The following is a 23,363-nucleotide window of genomic DNA, read 5'->3' as shown; positions in this document are numbered from 1 at the left end:
AAGTACATTTCCTAATGTTAAAATGTCAAAGACCGATAATAATATGAAGAAACCACAATGGTATAACAACTCAAATAAGTAGAATAAACCTTACCTTTACAAAACGGTAGTTTGTGGCTTGTGAAAATACCTCTTTTAACATGGAAGCCTATGGACCGCAAAAAAAATAACACCACTATCAACAAAAGGGGGCGTAAAAAGGGGGCGGGGAAATGTTGTGAGATAGGCCAGCTAAGTTTATTAGTTAGAATGGCTGCAGCTGCTATGAGTGTGTGATACATATTTCTATTTCATGCCGTCCATACACATCTCCACAGTAACAGTCTTTGTATTGAGTTCACAGTGCTTTCATGTGAAATGTACCCATTCTGCAAGCAGCAAACTGTTAATAAATATTTCAATCAATCAATCAGTCGGCCTGTCTGGGACTCTTCACGGTGGCATTATTATTTATATGATGGTTTCCAGTTTTTCATAGAAGTGTATATTTGCATAAATGTTCTGATGAATTGAAAATGGAGCACCCTAATGTAAACAAAAAACAGTGACACACATTGATTTAGAGAACATTTTGATTTATTATGGTAACTTTACTGGAATGGAGCTGTTTCTCTCAGAATAAGAACCTCACGGGCATCAAAATATAAAAAAAGATATTCCAGTATTTAAAAAAAAAATCATACAAATACAACCAAATTGACTGTACATTTGTACAAAGGTAGCAAAATAGGCACTAATGGAAAATATTAGTCTCAGTAATGACATTGAAGAGACATGTTTTCTGTCACATACATTTACATCACAAACCGAAAGAGCAACAGTTATTATAACTGTCTTTAATGTAATTTCCATGGGGCCATCTTGACAGGCAAACAGAAGTTTGTAACTAAACTCTCAGAATACTAAATATCATACTGATCACAATAGAAATAAATCATTGTAGTTTGAAAGTATTTTAAAGGTACAGCATGGCACAAGTGACATATTTCTGAGTCAGTGTATTTGGTTAATTCTGGCAGAGGGACACCGGTGATTTCATATCTTACAGTGGAAACATATCCTGAGCTCTATTCTACATATGGGTCACAGTCACACCCACAGGGATTAAACAATGTTCCGTCTTCACACATAAATAGTAACTTCATTCACAGAATCAACCTGGACATCCAAAATAAATGTAATAAACTATGCCATCACAAAGTGTACACCATCCTGCAAAAACTCTACATGTCAAACAAACATTCTGGAAGTGTCACACAAAATGGAAGATAACAGACAAGCTCTCCTCTGATTCTAGCCAAGCAGTGGATGCTGTTTTTAATCAATGGACAGAGGAGATGTAGCCTACGTGGGGGGAACCCAGTGTACTCTCTGCTGCCCCATCTGGCGGAGTCAGGTTAGCCTACATGTGCTGTTAGCCTACATGTGCTGTTGCAAATAAATGTGACATTGGTGTTCATTTTGAAATGTTGTAATTTGTTATACTATCTCAATGCAGATTTTATTTGTTATGTTTTTGTTGGTATGGCTTTTTGGGAATGAGAGTATTGTTAAGGGGATATGGGAGAGGGTGGGGAGAGAGAGATATGCTGAGAGTGTTTTGTTGTCATTGTAAGTGAAAAATGAATCAATTAACAGTGTAAAAAAACACATGTGACAATGGTGACTTTTATCACTCCATCTGGTGAGCACAACTAAAGCCTGATTTATAATTAGTCACGCGTCAGTGTCGCACTGTGAATAGCAGATCAACAAGCTTTTAATGCATTGCGATGTAATGCGTTATGAGCTTGTAGATCAGCTATCTTTGGTGCATTACACTATCGCACAACACAGTATAAATCAGACATAGAGCAATGTTGTTACAATCCACCAAACTGAAAGTGAATCGGGCCTACATTCAGTGACATGTCAGTAACATCTGTGCTGGTGCAGGAACAACATTCTCTTGATTGACTAGCAGAAAACTGGTCAATTGGCTCGTTCAAGCTTTTCAAGATGTTGTGCTTCTCCAACACTTCTTCAGGTCTTTTCTTCTCTTTTTCTTATTTCTTTCTTTCTTTCTTTTTTTTAGATGTTTTACCTTTCCTCTCCATGTTCTCAGGAGGTTAGCAGAGGAGACCAATGTGTGTGTGAACCAAGAGCAGGGACATCACAGTGCTGGCAGTCATAGGAAGAACTAAGGGTCTTAGGCTACTGCTTGAGCTCACAGCTGTGAATGGAAGAAACAAAGAAAAAAGAAAAGAAAACTCAGATAAAGTTAAATCATGTTAAATATGTACAATTTCATTGGTGTATACTCTTCTTTTGTAATGGTAAATGGTGCATTTATATAGCGCCTTTATCCAAGGCGCTTTACATAGATTGTGCATTACATTCACCCATTCACACACACATTCATACACCGATTGCGGCGGAAGCCATGCAAGGTACCAACCAGCACATCGGGAGCAATTTGGGGTTCAGTGTCTTGCCCAAGGACACTTCGACATGTAGACAGGAGGAGCCGGGATTCGAACCGCCGACCCATGGATCATTGGACGACCTGCTCTACCTCTTGGGCCACAGTCGCCACAATGCATATGTAATGTCTTTCTTGTCCTTTTTCTCTAAATTAGTCCGACAGCTGACAGGCTTCTTTTGTTCATTGTCCTAAAATATTGTCTATATAGCATTGTGCAAAACTAATGTTTATAGAGAGATGACTTCCGCACACCCGGCAGGTTTGGAGCAGGTGCGATGATGACGAGGCATATACAATGTTGAAGGAGGGACACCCGCACACTGCCACTTACTGGTTTCAGAGATCTTTATTAAAGCAAAAGCAACGTTTCGGTCTTGCGACCTTCCTCAGGCCGGACTAAATGGTATGCAGTGGTGGATTAGTATGGACGACATGGGCAGGGTGGTCATGTCAATGTTATGTCACTGTGTGGGTCAATTAACTTTGTTTGAGTGGGTTCCCTGATCCTAGCTCTTTGTGAGCTAGGGGGAAAGTCTCCCACTCACTATACGAGAGGCGAGGGGGTGGTTCTCACAGGGTGCCATACAAGCTAGAATCTCCATGGTTTGGAAGCCATGAGGGTGCTGCCCCCTGGGCATTGGAGGATGAATGGTCTTTGCATGGTGCGCATAGATTTCTAAAATGTTATCTTTTGAATTCAGTGCAGTTATAACTAAATATAAGCGTGATGTCTGTTAATTCTTCTCTTTGGTACTACAGGGTACTACAGTTTACTAATACTACATGATACAAAGTCAAATCGTACAATTAGTCACACACGTTACTGCAGTGAAATTTGTTCTCTGCATTTGACACATCTCTTGGAGCATGCGCAGCACTCGGGAATCATTAGTTGATTTGACCCCAATCCAACCCATTGATGCTGAGTGCCAAGCAGGGAGGCATTGGGTCCCGTGCGTGCGTGCGTGCGTGCGTGCGTGCGTGCGTGCGTGCGTGCGTGCGTGCGTGGCTGTGCACGAACGTGTGACTGTGCATTTGTGTGTGTTCACCTCGGCAGCTTTTTCGATCCCTTTGTAGCATTCCGGTCACACAGCTGCAGACAGGCCCTGTTCCCTTGCTGCTGCAGATCTGCTCACATCCTCCATTATTCACCTCACACCAGTTAGACGCTGTGGAGACACCAGGGGTAATCTGGCATCTGTCTCTCAAGCCAGACAAGGTCTACATGCTCTACAAGTTTGCCTCATAGACATAGTAGACAAGCCTAACATCTCCCTCGACCCAGAGGTGATTCTCCATTGACTGAGCGGCAGATGTTTGGTTTGCTACACAGGAGACCAGGGTTCATCCACTTTATAGATCGGCTATTTTCGCTATTCATCATGTGTATTTGTGTATAGACAGTGCTTATGTGGTTAATGGTTACATGTGGAAAGCTTGCAGTAAACTGTAACTGTAGTATGGTTGGTGAGAATATTAACCAAGATGTCAAACAGCGTTCAAAGACACACACACGCACGCACGCACGCACGCACGCACGCACGCACGCACGCACGCACGCACTCGCGCGCGCACACACACACACACACACACACACACACACACACACACACACACACACACACACACACACACACACACACACACACACACACACACACACACACACACACACACACACACACATGCAAACAAGCAAACAAGGAAACAAGGCCAAGATGCATGCTTACCTCTCCTTCTGATGGGTCCCACAGTTAATATGTGCTCTTGATGTTCAATATCTTCTGAGTACATCCTTCGATTGTGTGGACAGTTCTGTGGACACAGTATGCATAGATCAATACAGTGTAGAAAACTTCAGCTTGTCAACACTTTTTACAAAATAAGTGTTTGTATAGGGAAACTGTAGTGATGCTCTCCACTTTTGAGATTGTGTTGCTGATGGCAGTTTAGCTTTTATTTGGACAGGATAGTGTAGGGAGACAGAGAAAAGGAAGGACATTCAACAAAGTCCTCCAGTTGGAATCGGGGAGTCAGTCAGGGGGATGCTCACCACTTTACAGGTGGCCGCGTTTGAGTCGCACAGGGACACGTCGCAGTGAAGGTGGACCTCATCATAGTCTCCAATGAACTTGAAGACGGTGACGTGAAAGCGACAGGTGAGGGATATGCCGTTCTCTGCCATACCGATGGTACTGTCCTTGATGTTGGGGCAACTAGAGGGAGGGTACGGAGAGATCTGTAATATCTGATTGATACATTACCTGATTGATTTTCAAACTTTATCTCTGATAAATAGTAGCAGTATATAAATTGCAGCTTTATGTACATAGTCAGTGATTCTTAAACTGTGGCCTCGCCTCATTACAACCTTGTCAAAAACATCAATCATCAGGATCAGTAATCAAGTGGATTTCGGGATCCACATGGGAACAATGCAACAGTCATCTACATCTATGATGTTTGACTCAAAATTTGGAAAATGTTAAATTTTCAGCAAGTATAAAACATGCTGTTGTGTTTGTGAATTTCTTCTTTTTATTTGGTGTAAATATTTCTGTGGACTAGCCTAGTGACCAGTGTACACATAAATTGGCACCGATCTGTCCAGCGGCTAGTTCCGGGGACACAGACGGACACAGAGACAGTCCCTCTAATAGAGAGCTAACGTCTTTGGAGCCCATTGCTTGCTGTAAACGGAAACCAGTCGACAATCATCTCCACATATTCAACATGTTGTCCTCCAGTTAGCCTACCCTTTGTCTATGATGATGTATCGCAGGCGGTCGTTGCTTTGGCGGGATGGGGTGGCCCAGCACTGGTTTACTATGAGAATGAGCTGGTTCTCATCTGCGCCCTCCACAAAGACCCCCACGAAGAGGATGTCTCGCGTGCTGAGCACCACTTCCCCTTCCCGGTACGGCTGGCGGTAGGAGGAGTTCTTATACAGAGCCATCTTGGTGATGAAGTTGCCCTCCTGGGTAGGTAGGGTGAGGTTAATCACACTGGAGGATGGCAGTGGGAGGAGAAAGCAGAAACAATGTGTTAGTCCAATCCCAATCTGTGATTTGTCAGGCAGTGTGAAAGAAGCACCGCCCACACCAGTGCTCTTTTCCATAAATCTATTAGCACAATATGTAAAATAATTATGTTTTGGTATAAACATAATTATTTAGGTATTTAGGCTAAACCTGTGTATCTGTTGTTCTACTTCAGAAATCACAGATTGAGGCTTTAACCTTTGAGTTTTATGGAAGATGCTTCTGAACATGTATATATTCTATTGCTAGTTTGACCAATTCAAATACTCTTTAATCTCAAAGTAACTAACTAATACATAACTTTAACATTAATACAGTATGGCTTGACTTGACTATACCAGCTACGTGAGATAGAGATTTGTGGTGTGTGTGCTGTGATGTGTGAAATTCTATATCTGCTGGCTGCCGCTATGTGCCTTCTATGGGTTGTCTCTTAACTTGCACAAGAAACTGTGATGTTTTTTCTTTTAGCATGCACCCTATGTACAGTATATCATTTCAGTTAATTTCAGTTCCTTAATGTGACAAAGTATACTGTAAATGAAGCCATCAGAGCAGGGGTCTTCAACAGGGGGTCCGGGACCCCTGGGGGGTCCACCAAATCTTTGTGTGATGGGAACATTAGCTGAAAATAGCAGATTTACAAGCTCACAACACCTCGCAGTGCAAGGCGTTGTGAGGCTGTAGATCGCCTATTTTCGTAGAGTTGGTGTGGAGGGAAAAAGGTACAGAGCCAATGATCAAGTTGACTAAATATTGAGGGTTTAAAAGGTTAACTATCTGAAAATTAGCATGAATCCAACTATCTATGAAATCTATGAAAAGGCTTAATCTGCAACACAGTTTTATACAATATGTAGTGGGGGTGCCTGCTCCATCTCTCTCTCTCAGCTAGTGGGTCCTTGGGCTGAAAAACGTTGAAGACCCCTGCTTTACAGTGACGTGTCCCCCATCTGACCTGAGCATTGGCCGGACGACAGTTTCTAAGGAGATCATGAGGTCCAGCTCATAGGCGCAGGAGAACTCTATGTTGATGGACTTGTCTCGAGTGATGAGGCTCCCCGTGTTGTTCACACTCTCTATCCACACCGTGTTCTTGTACATGATGTGTGTCCCGTTCGACTATGAGAGAAGAAGTGACCACCACATTTAGAAAACAAACAAACAAATGCATCATAGCTTGAAGATCGGATATCTGAGCTATTCTTGAAAATATTCTGTAAATGTTGTATTGTATTCTGTAAACAAAATGTGGCCAAAATAGGGACGCCAGGGTTCCTATCTCTCATGGAGCATTGATGTCAAGTATGATGGGTTCTCACACCTGCACTATAGAGCCACAGTGTCCCTTGGAGTTGTTGATTCGAAATGAGAGTAAGTCCTCTCCCTCGATGCTGGCACACTGGAAGTCATTGATCCGAACGTCCTCTCTCTCAAAGCCCAGCTGAAAGAGTTTACACTTGGAGATGGACACCTCCATCTGGGAATGCTTACATATCACCTCCGCCTGGATGATGGCATCATCACCAACTGAGAGAGGAATACAGTATGACTAATGCTTCATATGTCGTATGATGGTGCTGCTGGGGTCACAAGCTTGTAGATCAGCTAATTTCGTGCGTATGAATCTACAGGCTTTAGATCCTGATTAACAAAGACTAGTTTTTTTATGTGATGAACGTAACTTATCTTAATGTATTTTGTCTTATTTCAGCAGCGTGTTCAGCTTTCGGTACCCAGCATGCATTATTGCATGGGTGAAATAGGCTCTCTCCCTCCCTCCCTCCTCCTCTCCCCCCTTTCTCTCTCACTGATATAGCTCTTGTTTAACACCACACACAATCTCCCTCTCTCTTTCTCTCTCACACTGATTGAGTTTTGGTCTGAAGTTAACCGTTGTCCAGTCCATATTGGCATATTTGTCCAAAGACTCCAGACGGACAGACAACATGCTTCAAATGTATTGGATAAAATAATAGCAATTCACGGGCATGTTATAAATACAACTTCTATCGTTCTTTCTGTTACAACTCCCCACCATCATCATTCTGCATATCTTTCTGCTTTATTTTTGTGCCTCCTCTGTCTCACATTACCACTCACCCAGAGAAGAGCCGCTGGGGAGCTCCGGACAGCCACACAGCTCCCCTCCGTTGTCCTGTTCACAGGTGACATTTCTGCAGGTCTCTCCTGCACAGGGGTCATAGATCCATTCTGCTAAAGACAGGTCCACACACAATGTTAGCTGTCACACTGAAGCCATGTGGCTTCTACGTAATGAGACATGGTATTCATAAAAAGCCCTGTGTGCAATTTCGTCCTATATGTTTTCAGTTCCATTTACAATCAATGATCTGTGTGTGTAGTTGTACCAAACAAACAAACAAACAAACAAACAAAAAACACTGAATACCGCCCAGATATGGGCCCTTATTTATCAACACGGTGTACACCAGGTGTACACCCAATTTTGGGTGTACACCGCGTTGATAAATAAGGGCCATGGTGTTTTCTGGGACCAGAATTGTGGTCCTTCCTGGCCAAGAATAAAATCCTTTCGCCAGTCTCCTGTGTCTCCCATATGCTATGTCTGTCTCTGTTTTCCCATTCTCTGTCTAATGTATGTATACATAGTAATACATACATTACCAAAATATTCACCTCAGGTTGAAAGTGGTCAAATATGCCCAAACACATACCAAGCAATAATACCTAATCTTCTCTAGATGGAGCCCTACCATACTCTATATTATCTACCCATGTGGCTGTAAGGTAAGACATTCACCAAAATAGTAGTATAGTAACTTGCTAGGCCTTCTTTGTGTGGTGTGGTTGTTTGGAGACTTTGCGCCTGGGGGTGCCCTTACAGCAGTTCTCCTGGGTGATCCATTTGGTGGAGAGGACGCCCAGGGAGCGACAGGACTCAGCGTACGCTGCCAGCGAACCACAGACCTGGGCCTTGCGGTGATTGTAACAGCCGTCCAGGTAACAGGACTCGTAGAAGGGCCGGGGGTCTAGCAGGCCATGGCAGGGCTGGAAGAAGCCCTTCATCTGGGTCAACTTCTGACAGCCGCCTTCCCCCTGGAGGTCCAGAACCGCTGTGTTGTCACAAGACTGGGCCAGCGCCACATACTGGGTCTCGTCACAGCTGTGGGTGTATGAGTAGTATATCAAACTGATGAAACAAAAATGTGGGTTGGTGGGTGGGTATGTGTTATTGTCAGTTTTGTTTTGTCATTGATGGTGTTGTTGTTGTTGTTTTGTTTTTTGTTTTTTGTACCATGTTCCTTGTATGTCTTGTATTTAAAAAAATGGAAAAAAACCCAATAAAACATCATAAAAAAAGAAAAAAAAAGAAACAAAAATGTAATCAAAATTCACCTTCCTATGCCAGTATAATTTAGTATCTGTTAGAAGGCATGAGGAATTGAATACACAGGACCACAATGGAAACAAGCCCTTAGGGCCTTTTGCGTTATCCTTTAAAGGGGCATTCCACTCATTTTCAACATTTTACTATGTCATTAATATACCTTTAACATGGTGAAACACATCTTGATGATGTCATCAAGATGTGTTTCACCATGTTAATTTTCATGTTGATTTCTTTCATAATTACAGTTCTAGGAAACACAGAAGGGGGGGGATTTTTTATTATTTCCACACAACAGCTCTAAGGTATATTAATTACATAGTAAAATGTTGAAAATGAGTGGAATGCCCCCCTAAGCATTATTGTATAACTTTACTTCTGTACCTTTTGCAAACTGATAACACAGTATTCAATCAATCAATCAATCAATCAATCAATCAATCAATCAATCAATCAATCAATCAATCAATCAATCAAAGGAACACCCCAAATATTTGTCAATAGGAGACACACTAAAGCAATAAATACAAAAGTAAATTCATGGTTAAGTGAGAGTGTAGAAAGGTTTATAGTTTAGACGTGTTCAGTTATTGTCTTCGACAGGCCAGGAGGAGATGGTTTGGGCATGTGAAAAGGAGGGATGAGGGGTACATTGGGAGAAGGATGCTGAAGATGGATCTGCCAGGTAAGAGGAGAAGAGGAGGCTCAAAGCGGAGGTTTATGGATGCAGTGAGAGACGATAAGTTTCAAACTTTGCATTATTCCAGGCTGCTTTGCGTTTTTGCCTATAACTATTTAACTGTTTTGTCATACAATGATTTCCCTGGATTCCTATCATGACGGCACAACCCATATGCTATAACAAAAATAATCTGCCATTTTAGCTTTTTCTTCAAAAACAGATTTTGTCCAAAACTCTAACAAATCGGTGCACATCATCTCTGGAGTCATAAAACATGCTTACAGTTTTATATGACTGCCTTCCAAAGTGTCTGAGTGGCCTATTTTACAACAATCATACATGCAACGTCCAATCTACCACAAATTATAATCCCACATTTCAATACAATTTCAATTAAGGGTAAACAGAGATCTCTACCCTTAATGCTCTACCTACTGTAGGTGACAGCAACTGAGCTGGCTCGGCCGGTTGAGCGACGCCTCACTACTGCCAACGTTAATGCACACATCGAACATACTACAACCGACTTTGGGCCACAGACGCTTATCGATGGCCAGGCCAGGCAAACTACAACATGACGTCACACCGTGGTGATAAGAAACTCACCGCTCACCCGAACACATCTCTCTGTTTTTACTAACCTCTGTTTCCTACAACACACAACAACATGCTGTTATTGGACCCTATCATTAAGGGACCAAGCCCGAAGGGACTTCTTGACCAGTAATCTCCGGCACCTCAGTTCAGAGTGCCTAACAGGCACTTTGAACAGGCATGCATCGTCTTTCTGTCTGTCTGTTTGGGGTACGAACAGCTGCAATACCGCTGGGTGGCCTAAAGTGGCACTGTTGAGCAGCCTAAAAGGGCTTATTGCTTGGCCCCGTCTTATCGCTGCTTGCAGCTATATTGTTATTTATTTTCTTCTGCATTTCTGCTTGGACTATTAGCCTTATTCATGTGCTTTTTTTTTTGGCTTTCATCTTTATTTTATTTTTTCATGGAGGGACAGACAGTAGGCTGACAGGAAATGGGGAGAGAGATGGGGGGGGGAAGACATGCAGTAAAGGCCGTCGGGATCGGGAGTCGAACCCGCGGCACACTGCCAGACTGGATTACCAGCCAAGGTGCCTGGACCACTGAGCCATGGCCCAGGCCTTTCATGTGCTTTCTTCTTACCAGCTATAGGTGAGTCCAGTAATGAATATCCTTAAATCCTTTTCAAAAGTACGTTTTTCAGTTGAGTGACATTGACAAGGTTGTCCGATTATAATTTGCCTTGAGGCTCACCTGTTCTGCATTCCATTGGTCTTCCAGCTCTGGGCCAGCTCCAGGGCACTGAGAGCCGGCTTGCCCCTGGAGGTGATGTAATCGTCAGTGGGATCTCCGTTGAAATTCCCGCATAGGCCACACACCTTGTTCTGAAGCCGCTGGCCCATGGTGATGCTGAGCGTGTTGAAGCGGTTGTAGCGGATGACGACGTCCTGGGGCGTCTCGATGACCAGGAAGCCCTCCGAGGAGGACAGGCGCGTCAACAGACCCGTGACCATGGGCACAGACACTGGCGTGCCGTTGACCTACGGGGGACATGAGAGGAGGCGAGAGAGGCTGAAACACATGTCATGTACCCACCATGCATGCTGTGATACATGCAAGCACAAATGTGGAATTGTAAACACACACACACACGAAATCATGAGCCAAAAACATTCCCTGATATAAACACAACTGTTAAAAGTACAATAAAGTATTTAAATGCTTGTACTTTGGGTTTCCTCAATACTTATTATTATAGTGTATTAAAGCTGCACTGTAACTTTCCTCTTCTACCCAATCTATACCTTCACTTTTAACCTGGTTTCCAGCGCAAGTGCTGAAAGTTTTTTCCATAGAGCCTGCCTGCTTGCCCAGGGGATAAATTGAATCTTGACCATTAGGTCAACATTTGTGTCAGATCCTTTGACACGATCTAAATGTCTCAATAGCAGAGCAGGACGACAAAATACAATACAACCACCTCAATTGTATGTTATATTGTATCAACATACTCTACTCTACCATACAGATTGGCCAAAATAACATTTTATTAATTAACAAAAATGTACATAGTGCCACTTAAACAGAAGGCTGCAGCATACTCCAAACAAACACAAACTTTGCTTAGCTTCATCAGGTTAATACGAATTAAATGAAGTAATTATAACTGTATTAACTATCTCTAAATGCACCACATCTCTGTACCTGTGTACAGGTGTATGTACGTCTGTAATCCACGTAACTCGAGAACTGTTCGCCCCACCGACTTCAAATTTGACACACGCGTTCCACACCACCGCAGGGAGTGCAGTGCCCTTGAGTCGGTGGGATACACTGTTGTCCAGAACCAGCACAAAAGCCTCTGCCCAGGCTCTGGACAGGGCCCAAATTAGCCAACTGATCACACCTGATCATCCGTAGATCTCCATATATGGAGCTGGCCACAATGTTCTGCATAGACTCCATATTTGGGCATGCCTGGCAAATAACTCCATATATAGGCATAAAAGGGACACAGACATAATAACTGGGTGGGGCATGCATTTCCAACTTGCATCGTTCTAACTAAGTAGTAAAGTGCCCAATGGGCCATGCAGGCAGACTATTGTGTAGGTGATGTCTAACTTTCACATTACAGAGCTGAGCATAGCGAGTATAATATAGTTTTGTCCTATAGAGCTTTGTTTGGTTCAGCAAACCCTGCATGAGGGCACAACTCCTTGCTTTCACCTTTACATTGCTGCCATCGACGAGTATGTTCTCCTCGTTGAGGTAGAGATAGATGTGGGAGATGGTGGTGAGGTTGGGCGTGCTCCACTTGTCGAAGTTGGCGATAAGCTGGAAGGAGAGGTCGGGCAGCTTGTGACAGTTGGTGGACAGGACAAAGGAACAGGAGGCGGGAAGACGCAGGGACGCCCCATCGAAGGTCCTGAAGACGCCGCCGCCCGAGGCCACGCAGTGTTGCGAGCGAGGAGTGAAGCAGCCCCTCACGCCGAAGCGCAGGCCACACTCCTCATCTGTCCTGCAGCGCCGAGGTTCACACGTGACTAGGTTGCGGCCGATGCACTGGCAGCGCTTGCTGCAGTCGTTGTTCCAAAACAGCTGCTTCGGCTGATGGGAGGAGAATTGAAGGTTGTTTTTAGGGGCAGAATAATAGGGCTTTGAAAACAGTTCTGAGCTTATTTTAACAGTAGGATATCTTTATCTTTATCATACCCAGTTACCGCTGTATTAGAGCCTGCTCTAGCCTGCTCGCGATAATACTGGGTTCGATTATTCGATCCTGATTTTGTCCTAGCCCACCGAATAACAATGTTTGACCAATATTTATTAACTAATTAACTAAATCAATTCTAATGAATTAAAAAATCTAAATTAGCCAATACAAGCGTACAAGAGATTTTTGAAAGCTAGATTTTCAAAACCTCCAAATCCAGCCTGATGGATCCAGTCTTCTCCATGTATGGTTATCCAGGGTTACATGATAGTTTGGAAATCATTAAGACATGTTCAAATTAGGGACGCCAGGTTGAAAGTGCTATAAAAATGGGACGCATTGGCTGCATAATTGCTGCTACTGATAGCCGATAGGCCAAACCGATTTATCGGTTAACCTTTAACCTCCATCAGCTGTCTATGTTTGATCCAGAGAACAGATGTACAATGCACTGATTTCACTACAGATGGTGAAGACTGACCTCGTAGTAATGGTTGTCGGTGTAGCAGCCACAGTTCTGAATGAGGATGCAGCTCTTGCCGTTCAGGACATAGCCAAGGTCACACTGGCATCCCTCCACACAGTCCATGTTGCAGTCCCTCCCTCCGCGGGCGGGGGCGCACTGGGGTGGGCACACCGACATACAGCTAGAGTAGTGGCTGTTGGATGAACAGCTCTGCACTGGAGAGCAAGTATAGTTGACAAAGTTGTAAGCTAATGATCATGTTATCCCTGCACCATGCGTGCTGGCTATATACTGTACCTGTAGCTAATAATCACTGGTATACTAAACCATTTTTTTGTTTATAAACATGATAGCAAAGTGCAAATTTCTTCTTTCAACTAGCCCTTCACTAAGTCCCTCCCCAACCCATCCTTGTCCAATAGGTACGTTACCAGTGAAGAAAGCTTGACCTGCATAGCAACCGTTGCTAAACTATTTGGATTGGCATTGGACAATCGCTTTTTGGGGTGGGATTTAGTGAAGGGCTAATTGGATATAGTACATAGTAGGGACACGAAAATGCTTAGCCAAGTGAAAAAAGAACCCAAAGGAAATGAGGGATACAAGTAATATGGAAAGCAGAATGTTAAAGTGTGATTTGTGGAGAAAATCTGTAAAACCACATGCCTTGACTTTCTCAGCCAACTGGCCTCAACCTGAATTAACACTTGCACTGTAATAGGGACAATGCCCTCCACCTCTATTAAGGGACACAAATAAAGTAGCATTGATTGTCTTAAAGAATTGGGCATCCGCAACATTCTTCTTCATTATGTTACATCTTACGTAATATTTAATATTATCATCATATTATATTAGGCAGGTTTTGCTTTTTATCTATACTGTATAGTAGAGCAACAGGAAACCGATTGCTCAACTTATGTTCAGTCGGGATTGAACCGTGGACGTTACAAAAGTTAACTTAACAGTCTGGTCAGCGACCAGCACACCACAAATATGATCATATTTATGTATCCCCCATTTTCTCAGATGTTTCCGTTATTAGAGCAGTGGACTGTGAGTGAAATGAACACCAATAGTACCGTAGTTCTACATCCTCACATTAGGCTGAGCCCAAACGCGTGCTCACCACAAGGCGTGTCGGTCCGCCAGCCAATAATGGCCACCCCTTGTGTCTGGCAGGTACCGGCATATATCTGCAGCCAGTTGCAGGTGGTGTCCCGTGCGCCCATGTCCAGACAGGTGTCCTGCAGGCAACTCTGATAGAAGAACGCCGGCGGAACCTTACTGTGGCAGCGTGCAAAAATACCTCCTCGATCCACGATCAGTCCACAAAGCCTCACCGCCTCCGGCTCAACATACACGTACAATCCATCCCCGATGTGAAAGCGTAAGATGGTTGGTGGGTCGCCATTATCATTGCCCCCGATCATGTTGCCATTGTCGATGGCCGGCCCATTTCTCTCTCCCAGGCCGCAGCGCGGGCAGGCGTCTCCGCAGCCTACCTGGCAGAAGGTCTCCCTCTCTGCCCAGACCATTCCCCAGTCAGTGGTCGTGAGGGAGGGAGGTGACAATGGCATGCCCTGGCAGAGGCCGCATGAGTTGTCGGAGAGGTTGCGGGTCATGGTAAGCAAGAGCAGCGTGTTCCAGTCGAAGGCCACCTTCAGGCCAAAGTCTGTCTCCAGAATCAGTTGCATGCCCATGGTGGTGATGTTGACTTTCCCAAGTCCCAGCTTCAGGGGGACGTACAGACGTTCCTTATTTACCTGGGCAGAGAGAGGTTAATGCATACTGTACTTTGAATCCTTTTGATTTCTGAATCAATGCACTATTGCATTCACCTGCATTATATGATTGAAATGTTTCAAAGGAATGAGAGGATGTGTGACACTATGACTATGCACTATGCTATGCTATATGCACGTACGTGTGTGTTTTGTTCATTTATGACCTTAAGTTTGTGTCTGTGTTTGGATACTGTCATGTTGTTAATGTATAATAATCTCTGTCTGTCTGTATGGCTAAATAGACGGGAGGTGTGTGTATGTCTCCATGTGAATTGGACTGTGTGTGTGTGTGTGTGTGTGTGTGTGTGTGTGTGTGTGTGTGTGTGTGTGTGTGTGTGTGTGTGTGTGTGTGTGTGCGTGCATGCGTGTGCGCGCGTGTGTGCGTGTTTGTGTGTGTGTGTGTGTGTGTGTGCGTGCGTGCGTGCATGCGTGTGCGGCTGTGCGTGCGTGTGTGCGTGTTTGTGTGTGTGTGTGTGTGTGTGCGTGCGTGCGTGCGCGCGTGCGTGTGTCTCTCCTCAGATCTTTGAATCAGTTTGTGAACCCATTCCAAATGTCGCTCAGGGTCAGTGTTTGGTCTGAGCCAAATCCAGCCTGTTAAAAGATGCCCATTGAAATCAGATACACCTTAAGCCAATCAAAGAGGAATTCACCCTCTGCCTGGTTATTCTATCGGCTTGATTAGAAATAACTCCCCCTCGCACATGCAACAACGCTGACCTTCACAACTCAGCCAGAGAAATAAGCACTAATAAGGCACGTGGAAGTCTTGCATGAGCTTTTCTGACAGACATGAAAATATTATAAAATCAAGACTCACCGTAACGGTGTTCTTGTAGCTCCGCGACACTTCGATCTCATAGCCATAGACCTCCAAAACGAAGCCCCTCACCCATATTGCCTGGCCTGTGTCTCTCTCCTCATTGCGGACAGCCAGATTGAACTGAGGCACTGTGCGGGAGGTCCCAATGATCGTCCTGTGATCCCCATCCTCCTCCTCATCCTCACATCTGCTGGTGGCCATCCTCAGTGGGCAGGAGCTATGCAGTTCAAACGGTATGCCATCAATGGGCAGGAAGTGTCCGTAACCGGCCGCCACGCAGAGTGTCTCGGTGCGCGGCCCGCAGATGTAGAGACCCTCTCTCTCCTGGCAGTACTCCTCGGGTGGGCAGGGTGCGAGCGTGCAGTAGACGCTGTTGTCGGAACCATTGCAGTAGCAGCGTTCCTGGCACTCCCAGTCAGTCCAGAACGTTTGGTCGGTAGCCAGGTGCCGCCCGTGGCTAATGCAGCCGCAGTCGCTGCGCGCCACACACAAACCGCCTTGCAGGGCAAAGCCCTCCTCGCACTGGCAGCCCTCCTGGCAGGGCAGTAGACACGGTTCCACAGGCTCATCCAGGTTGGTGCAGGTCAGCGGGCAGGCGGTGGTGCACTCATCAAAGTGGCTGTTCTCCGAACAGGGCAGGGCTGCAGTAAAGACGAGGAAATAAAAGTTAAACTTAAGAGAGAGAGAGAGACCAGCAGAAGCCAGCGTTGTTAGTCCTAAATGAGACAAATGTTTCACTGAGGTTTCATTTAAAATGAATCATCAATGCATCCCATCAGAGTGTACTGTACATAATGGGCTATATGCACACATAATAACTCTTCCTACTTCAGTGCTGCGTCCCTACTTCCTTTAGGTGTTACCAATGATACTAATTAAGGTTCTTTTCCATTTAGTGTCAGTGGTTTTTCAAAGCACCCCCATAACTCTGAGAATGTACAAATGGAACCAAATGGACCCATACAGGCCCATTTGAAACCCTCTCAAGGACACTTTGAGACCCACTGGTGTAGCAGAGTGTTTCCAATGAGCCAACACGCACAATAGCAGCACCCTGACTCTGTTTGACCAGAATGGAACTTCCAGTAACAGCGATAACACCTGTGAAGGAAGTAGGGAAGGGGCCCAAGTTTCCAAAATGGCGTGTGTGCATAGTGCCCATTGCGGAGTGTGTATATACTCACGGCAGTTGGTGGCAGTCCTCCAGGAAGACAGGCCCACCTGAGCATCCTTGCAGGCAGTGGCGTATGACTCCAGGGCAGAGCACAGGGCTGAGCGGTTGCCCTGCTTCACACACATGTTATATAGGCAATTCCTGAAGAACGGCGAGGGGTTGACTGCTGTGTGACAATCCAGGAAGGTACTGTTCCCCGGGTCATTGACGATACCACACAACCAGGGGCTCTGGTACAAACGAAGGTCCGTGCACATTCGATAGAGCTCGTCGCAGTCGCCGTTGCACGTGAGGTCATCGGCGAGGGATTTCCATCCCTCCATGAACTGCTCGGCGGACTCCGCCTGGTGGCCGTTGGGCAGTCGGAGGTCATCGGTGGTGTTGCCGTTGAAGACGCCGCACAAGCCGCAGGTGACGTTGTAGTAGATGGTGGAGATGGAGATGTTGAGAAGTCCCTGGCGTGTGTAGCGGACACGAAGCAGATTCTTGATCTCCACCACTGTGGCGTTGCCTGGAGCTCTGTAGATCATCATTATCTCCCGTGGGTGGACATATGGCAACACCACAGCTTCATCATTCAACTACAATGCCAAAAAAAGAAGGTTTTAATAAATTAGCAACTGGAATCTAGAAGACCCCACAACGTAAAGATGTTTCACCCTAAACACTAACCTTGACAACATCAAAAAAGCCTCCAATTTGAGCCTCTAGATTAGCCATCCGAACCAAAATAGGCCTCTTCCACAAGGGACCCCTGCTCGCTGTCCGCCGGCTCATTTTCACCTCCACGACTGACCCGTTGACTGGCACTCGCCCACACAACTTGAGCAGAAAGTAGGAGCTGTCTTCTGTGAAGGGCACGGAGCCGCCATCAAAGGTCGACGTCACTAGGTTCTGCGTGATAGAACACATTCCCTCCTTGCGAGGGTAGCAACCCAGCATTCCACCCTCTGCCATGCACACCTCTGGCTCCTTACAGGAGTCGTTGACGCAGGATACCTCCCCATTATGCCCACAGTTGCAGTGGAGGGTACAATCGGCTCCTTTGCCATTAGCGCCCACCCAGAACGTGTCGTTACGGGGGTAATAGAGGCCATTATATTCACAGCCACAGTTCTCACGCCGTACACAGCGGCTGCCACTCAGGACATAACCTGTGTGGCATTGGCATCCCTCAGTACAAGGGTGGGCACAGTACAGCTGAGAGGTGAGGTCTGAGCAGGAGGCGGGGCAGGCACTCGTGCACACCTCATAGCGGCTGAACTCTGGGCACGGCAGGGCTGAGCCAATGAGAGAAATGGAAATTACATGATAACAACAGCCAAACTATAGTTAACAGCAGCATTCAAACGGAATAATAAATAATCAGTATTATTATTATTTGTATATATAAATCAATAATCGCATTGATAACCCACCACAGAAGGTGCGAGTTCTCCAGGGCCGTATGGTGACGCCCAGGGCCTGGCAGGCCAGTGCGTAGGCCTGGATGGCCTGGCAGAGTGTGGTGATGTTGTCCCTGTGGCTACACATGTCATATACACAGCTGTAGACGAAGGCCGTGGGGTCCACCACCGCTCTGCAGTCCCTGAATGGCCCGTCGGTTTTGTTTATGAGGCCACAGTAGTCAGGACGAAAGTAAAAGGCCTCTAGGGCAGGCTCACAAACGCTACAGTTTTGGGCGCAGCCATCGGTACACTTCCAGTCCTCATCCTCCACACGCCAGCTCCCCCCTAGCTCCACCACGCTCTCCGCCAGCGACCCGTCAGGCAGTACAGGGTCATCGGCAGGGTCATCGTTATAGTTACCACAGAGACCACAGGTGTTGTTGAAGTAGGAACTGGGTAAGGAGATGGATGCATAGTGTTGTCCATCGTAAGTCACCAACAGCCCAAAGTCGGTTTCCAATGCTATGGCAACTCCAGACTGGTAAACCTTAATGGCGCCGAGCTGCAGCTGGACCGGCAACGTTTTAATCAGACCATCCACCTAGCAAGAGAAACAAAGTGGGACATTCAGGAAGGCAGTGATTAGCATGCATGCACATTTAAGAGGATCATGAGGGGGAAATGTTTGAAAGCAGATGTGAAAACATCCTTCCAAGTCCTACGGTTCTGTTGTGAAAAGGACGTGAAAGCCAGACATAGATCTGATTTCCATTATGTTCTATGCCTAAGAGGGTGCTATGGTTTCATCCGATCAGAGTGCCATTGACTTCCATTATAATATTAAACAATAAAAATAAATAAAATAAAAAACAAACATATGTGAGGAAAAATGCAGAGAAGTCTCCCTCCTGAGTCCACCTTCTAAAGAAGGTTTTCTCTCCTTGGTTTACTTTCAAGCGTTTCCCCCTCATCACCGGGAGTACAGACGACAGCCTCTGACCTGGACAGCACCCAGGCTGCCCTTGGGCAGCGTGATAGTGTGACCGTACACTTCCACCGTGACGTCTCGGAGCCAAGACACGGCGGCGACCCCGCGGTTTTCGTTCTTGGCCTCCACACTGAAGAAGGGCAACCCCGGCACCTCCCAGCAGGGCCTCGCCAGCAGGTAAGAGCAGGTGCCCTGGAAGTGGTAGAGAAAGCCATCGAAAGTGTGGTAGTGAGGGTCGCCAAAGACCACGCAGGTGCTGGTGCGCGTCGGCTGACAGTAGAAGGCCCCCTCCTGCTGTTCACACGTCTCCAGCTGCCCGCACGGTGCCTCCTGGCAGAGCACCTCGTTGTTCATGTCGAGACAGCGGCATCGCTGGGTACACTGGTCGGACAGCCAGAAGATTTCCCCACGTCTGTAATAACGCCCTGAGAAAGGACGGAAGGAAGTCATGGAAGTACAGGGCTTTATATCTACACCAGTGATTCTCAAAAGCCACCCACCCCACCCTGCGCGCGCGCGCACACACACACACACACACACACACACACACACACACACACACACACACACACACACACACACACACACACACACACACACACACACACACACACAATGTACCATTGTAACTGCAGCCATTGGCGGGGTCGATCAGATCAGTATCTACGCGGAACAGCCAACGGCCAGGGACATTCACGTTTGTTGTCTGTTCAATGTTCACCATATCATTGGACCGCGATCCGGGCAAGTTGAAGAAGTGTCCGACATCTCCTCCATTGAAACCTGACTGAAAAGGTCAACGTTGTGAGGGTAACATTAAGTTGAAAAGGTTTATCGTTTGCAATTTCTACATTAGTAGAAGACAAATGAAAAGCAATGTGATTTACGCTAAGAGGGATGTGACTTTGGGGTGTCATTAGAATACCTGCGCAGTCGTCCCTCCCAGGCCGGTTAAGGGATCTCCTCCACTGGCAGTCCCTGTGCTCCATGTGATTTCTCCATAGTTGAACATGGAGAAGAACGCCACCCCATCTGTGACGAGGACTGACTGGAACGTATTTACCTTTTGACATGAGAATAAAGATAGCTTCAGCAAAGTAACGGCATTCTGTTATGTTCAGTAATAACATAACAATGAGTGTAAAACTTTACCCAAGTGGACCCGTAAGGGTCTACATCTGTACTTTACCGGAGTTGTCTGGCTGCCTCCGTAGAAAGTGACCTGGTGCCATGTTGCAATAAAAATCCATGTGGCTGTGAAGTTGGGCATGTTCCTGAAGTATCTGCGGATATCTTGCGTAGCTCGCTCTAGAATGTCTGGTTCAGTGCTCTCACGGTAGTACACGTCTCCCCGGATGCCATTGTGCACATCTGCCCATAGTGGCGAAATGAATGACCTGCTGTCACTCAGAGGGAAGGCTTCCGGTGTGAACTGGCTCACCTGCACATTGAAGGAGATGACGCCATTGTTGTTGACCTGTGAACAGAAAGAGGGAGAGATGTGCTTTTACCTTTTACTACCGCAGTTAGAGAGGTCAGAGGAAGCTGCTTCCCATCAAAAAGGTAATTATGGATAATGTGATGGGTTGAATCAAACCTTACAAAGATAGAGCGGTAGGGGCTGTTGAAGTAGATGAACGCAATTTGGATGAGGATTTCAGGAGAACTCCCATCATCCATCTTGGGGGTTTCGAGATCCCTGGCGGCAGGTCCATAGGGGTACAGGATCTCCTCAGGGCTAGCTAAATGAGGAGGAGGATAGAGCCAATAGCATACACTGGGCATAAAATGATAAGGAACTGGCTTGTGAAAGAACATGGTTGAAATTCATTGCCAGTGATATATGGGACATTTTCAAATTGACTTACTACTTGTACTTGCTGTCTGGGTGAAGATGCTGAGGAGGTGCAACAGTATAAGTGGACTGCCTGGCCTGACCATCCTGAAAACAAGGGAGAGGAGAAAAGGAGTTCATGATATGAGTGGGAGTGACCCAAGCTTTTGGGCTAGCCATGATGTCACTTCCTCACATTCCGAGTCACACTGCCGCGATCAATCAGAGCAGCTAAAGTTCCATTCACAACCATATCGACTTTATTCGTATTGCGTAAAATGGACATAAGTGAGTCATGGAGCGGCTTCTCGTACGTGCGAGTGTGCTGGACCAAAGTACAGAGGAGGGTGAGCCATCAAGCCAACGTCACGTAACTTCTTTAAGATCAGGCTCCCAGGTCTCCCCTGAGAAGCGCTGAAAAGGCCCTATTATGCATGCCAGAACAATGTGTCAGGATCACATTCGCCTTACGATCCCATGTGAGTGGACACAGTGGTCTAGGGGCCTCTCTGTGCCACGGTTCCCGGCAGCCTACCCAGCTGACCCACACGACTCCAGCGTCTCTGTGTCTGAGGACGGGAGCTGCTTAGGACCTAATTACCACTTCTATTTGGGAGCCATCCATGCCTTGTTGGCTAAAGGAAGAGGAGCATAAACACAAGGGCACTAATGGCTTTAAGTGAGTAGGTTTGAATTGCCGAGGTCTTTGCCGTGGCCCTTTGGGCCGATCTGTGCCTAGCCTGGCAGACATCCCTTTGCCAAACCGTCGCATACAGCGTTGGCGGGTTGACGGTCACTATAATAACGTTCGGAATTTGCCATGTTTAATCGAACAGAACGAAAATCAGCGGTGACAGAAAAGTGGGGCATGAATCAAGTGTGTTGAACTTTCCAGTTACTTTCCAACACACTTGACGTGTCACATGTCAACTTAACCTTTTACAGTTAAGCGCCTGTGACAGTTGAGTGATTTGGTGTAATTACAGTGCTCAGGGTCAACCTATTTAGTGCTTTGAAAAGTTCCCTTCTAAAACTCTGGCCTGAAGCACTTGAGACTCACTCATCATGGGATGCTGTTGAAGTTCCAACAGACTTGTTTACAAAATATGAATCATAAATTAATGTATAGGTTTACTAATTGCAAAATGCACATGAATATGCTTTTAAATGAACAATTCTATAACATTCCGATACAAATAGCCTAAAGAAAGAGTGTGATAAGGATCCAGTCAGATCAGAAGCTTGATGTGTAACATTATAGCACTGTTGATACAAGGCCAATTGGAATCTCCTCTCTCAAATGTCCACGTCTTCTGTGCGGCATGTGAATAGCATGCAGTGTGATGGTAAATTGTGCTCAGGTGTGCCAGGGTTAGTGGACGCTGGTGAAAGAGGAGCGTTGTATTGTCATCGCGCTGTCATCCTACTATAGCAACAGAGAGGTTGCCACAATTGTTATCTTGACGTCTACACAGCCCCCGGTCCCCATCCCCGTCCGTCCACCCCCACATCTTATGTGACAGACATGTACTCTATGCATTGTCAACATGACAATTTAGATAATGGGGGACTTCATGTAAAACCTGAACGAGCACCCTGAACACTTGTTTCCCTCTGGGGTCACACTCTGGGACATATACAGGACATACAAGACGACAGTGGCCTCAGCCCAAAGATAATCCATTCACTGCCGCATCCACTGTCAATTCAACAATGTAAATACCAATCACACTTGACTTGGGACATGGGGACTTGGGAAATTAATCTTAATATCCCAAACACATCTATTCAGCATATATGTTTAGATACCATTAGCAAACTGTAATCTCTTTCGCCTTATAGATTACTGTATAGAATACATCACTGAAAATCTATCTGATTATAGTACTAATCAGTGTTCTAGTTAGTACAGTGACAAAAGTACACATGCAGCAAAGACAAACTGAAAGTATCTGCACCCACAGATTCACCAGTAAAATGTATATTGTCACATTTTGGCAATACAAATTTTAACTTCGTATTTTTGATTACGCTCAAGAACATCTCCCCTATGTTCATGCATTGATTCACCTATTAAAGAATGACAATAATACTAT

At 45.7% G+C, this 23,363-nt stretch overlaps 1 protein-coding gene across 1 annotated transcript; it reads right to left on the bottom strand.

Annotated features, from left to right (window-relative positions):
* Positions 1-1,589: 1,589 nt before the first annotated feature.
* tecta (tectorin alpha) lies at positions 1,590-21,374 on the bottom strand (the record flags this gene model as incomplete). The annotated part of the gene is made up of 23 exons (XM_079508623.1): positions 1,590-2,212; positions 3,514-3,633; positions 4,195-4,279; positions 4,518-4,680; positions 5,221-5,469; positions 6,464-6,627; positions 6,830-7,035; positions 7,609-7,722; positions 8,373-8,653; positions 10,848-11,134; positions 12,324-12,704; positions 13,292-13,491; positions 14,406-15,042; positions 15,881-16,524; positions 17,068-17,638; positions 17,730-18,337; positions 18,476-19,046; positions 19,446-19,858; positions 20,055-20,220; positions 20,359-20,496; positions 20,623-20,910; positions 21,036-21,175; positions 21,311-21,374. 23 exons carry the CDS (start codon positions 21,372-21,374, stop codon positions 2,109-2,111), a joined length of 6,594 nt encoding a protein of 2,197 aa, XP_079364749.1. The 3' UTR covers positions 1,590-2,108.
* Positions 21,375-23,363: the final 1,989 nt, after the last annotated feature.

Source organism: Electrona antarctica (genome assembly GCF_951216825.1).
Source record: "Electrona antarctica genome assembly, chromosome: 8".
NCBI classification, from domain to species: Eukaryota; Metazoa; Chordata; class Actinopteri; order Myctophiformes; family Myctophidae; genus Electrona; species Electrona antarctica.
This window is presented reverse-complemented; position numbering and strand designations above follow the sequence as displayed.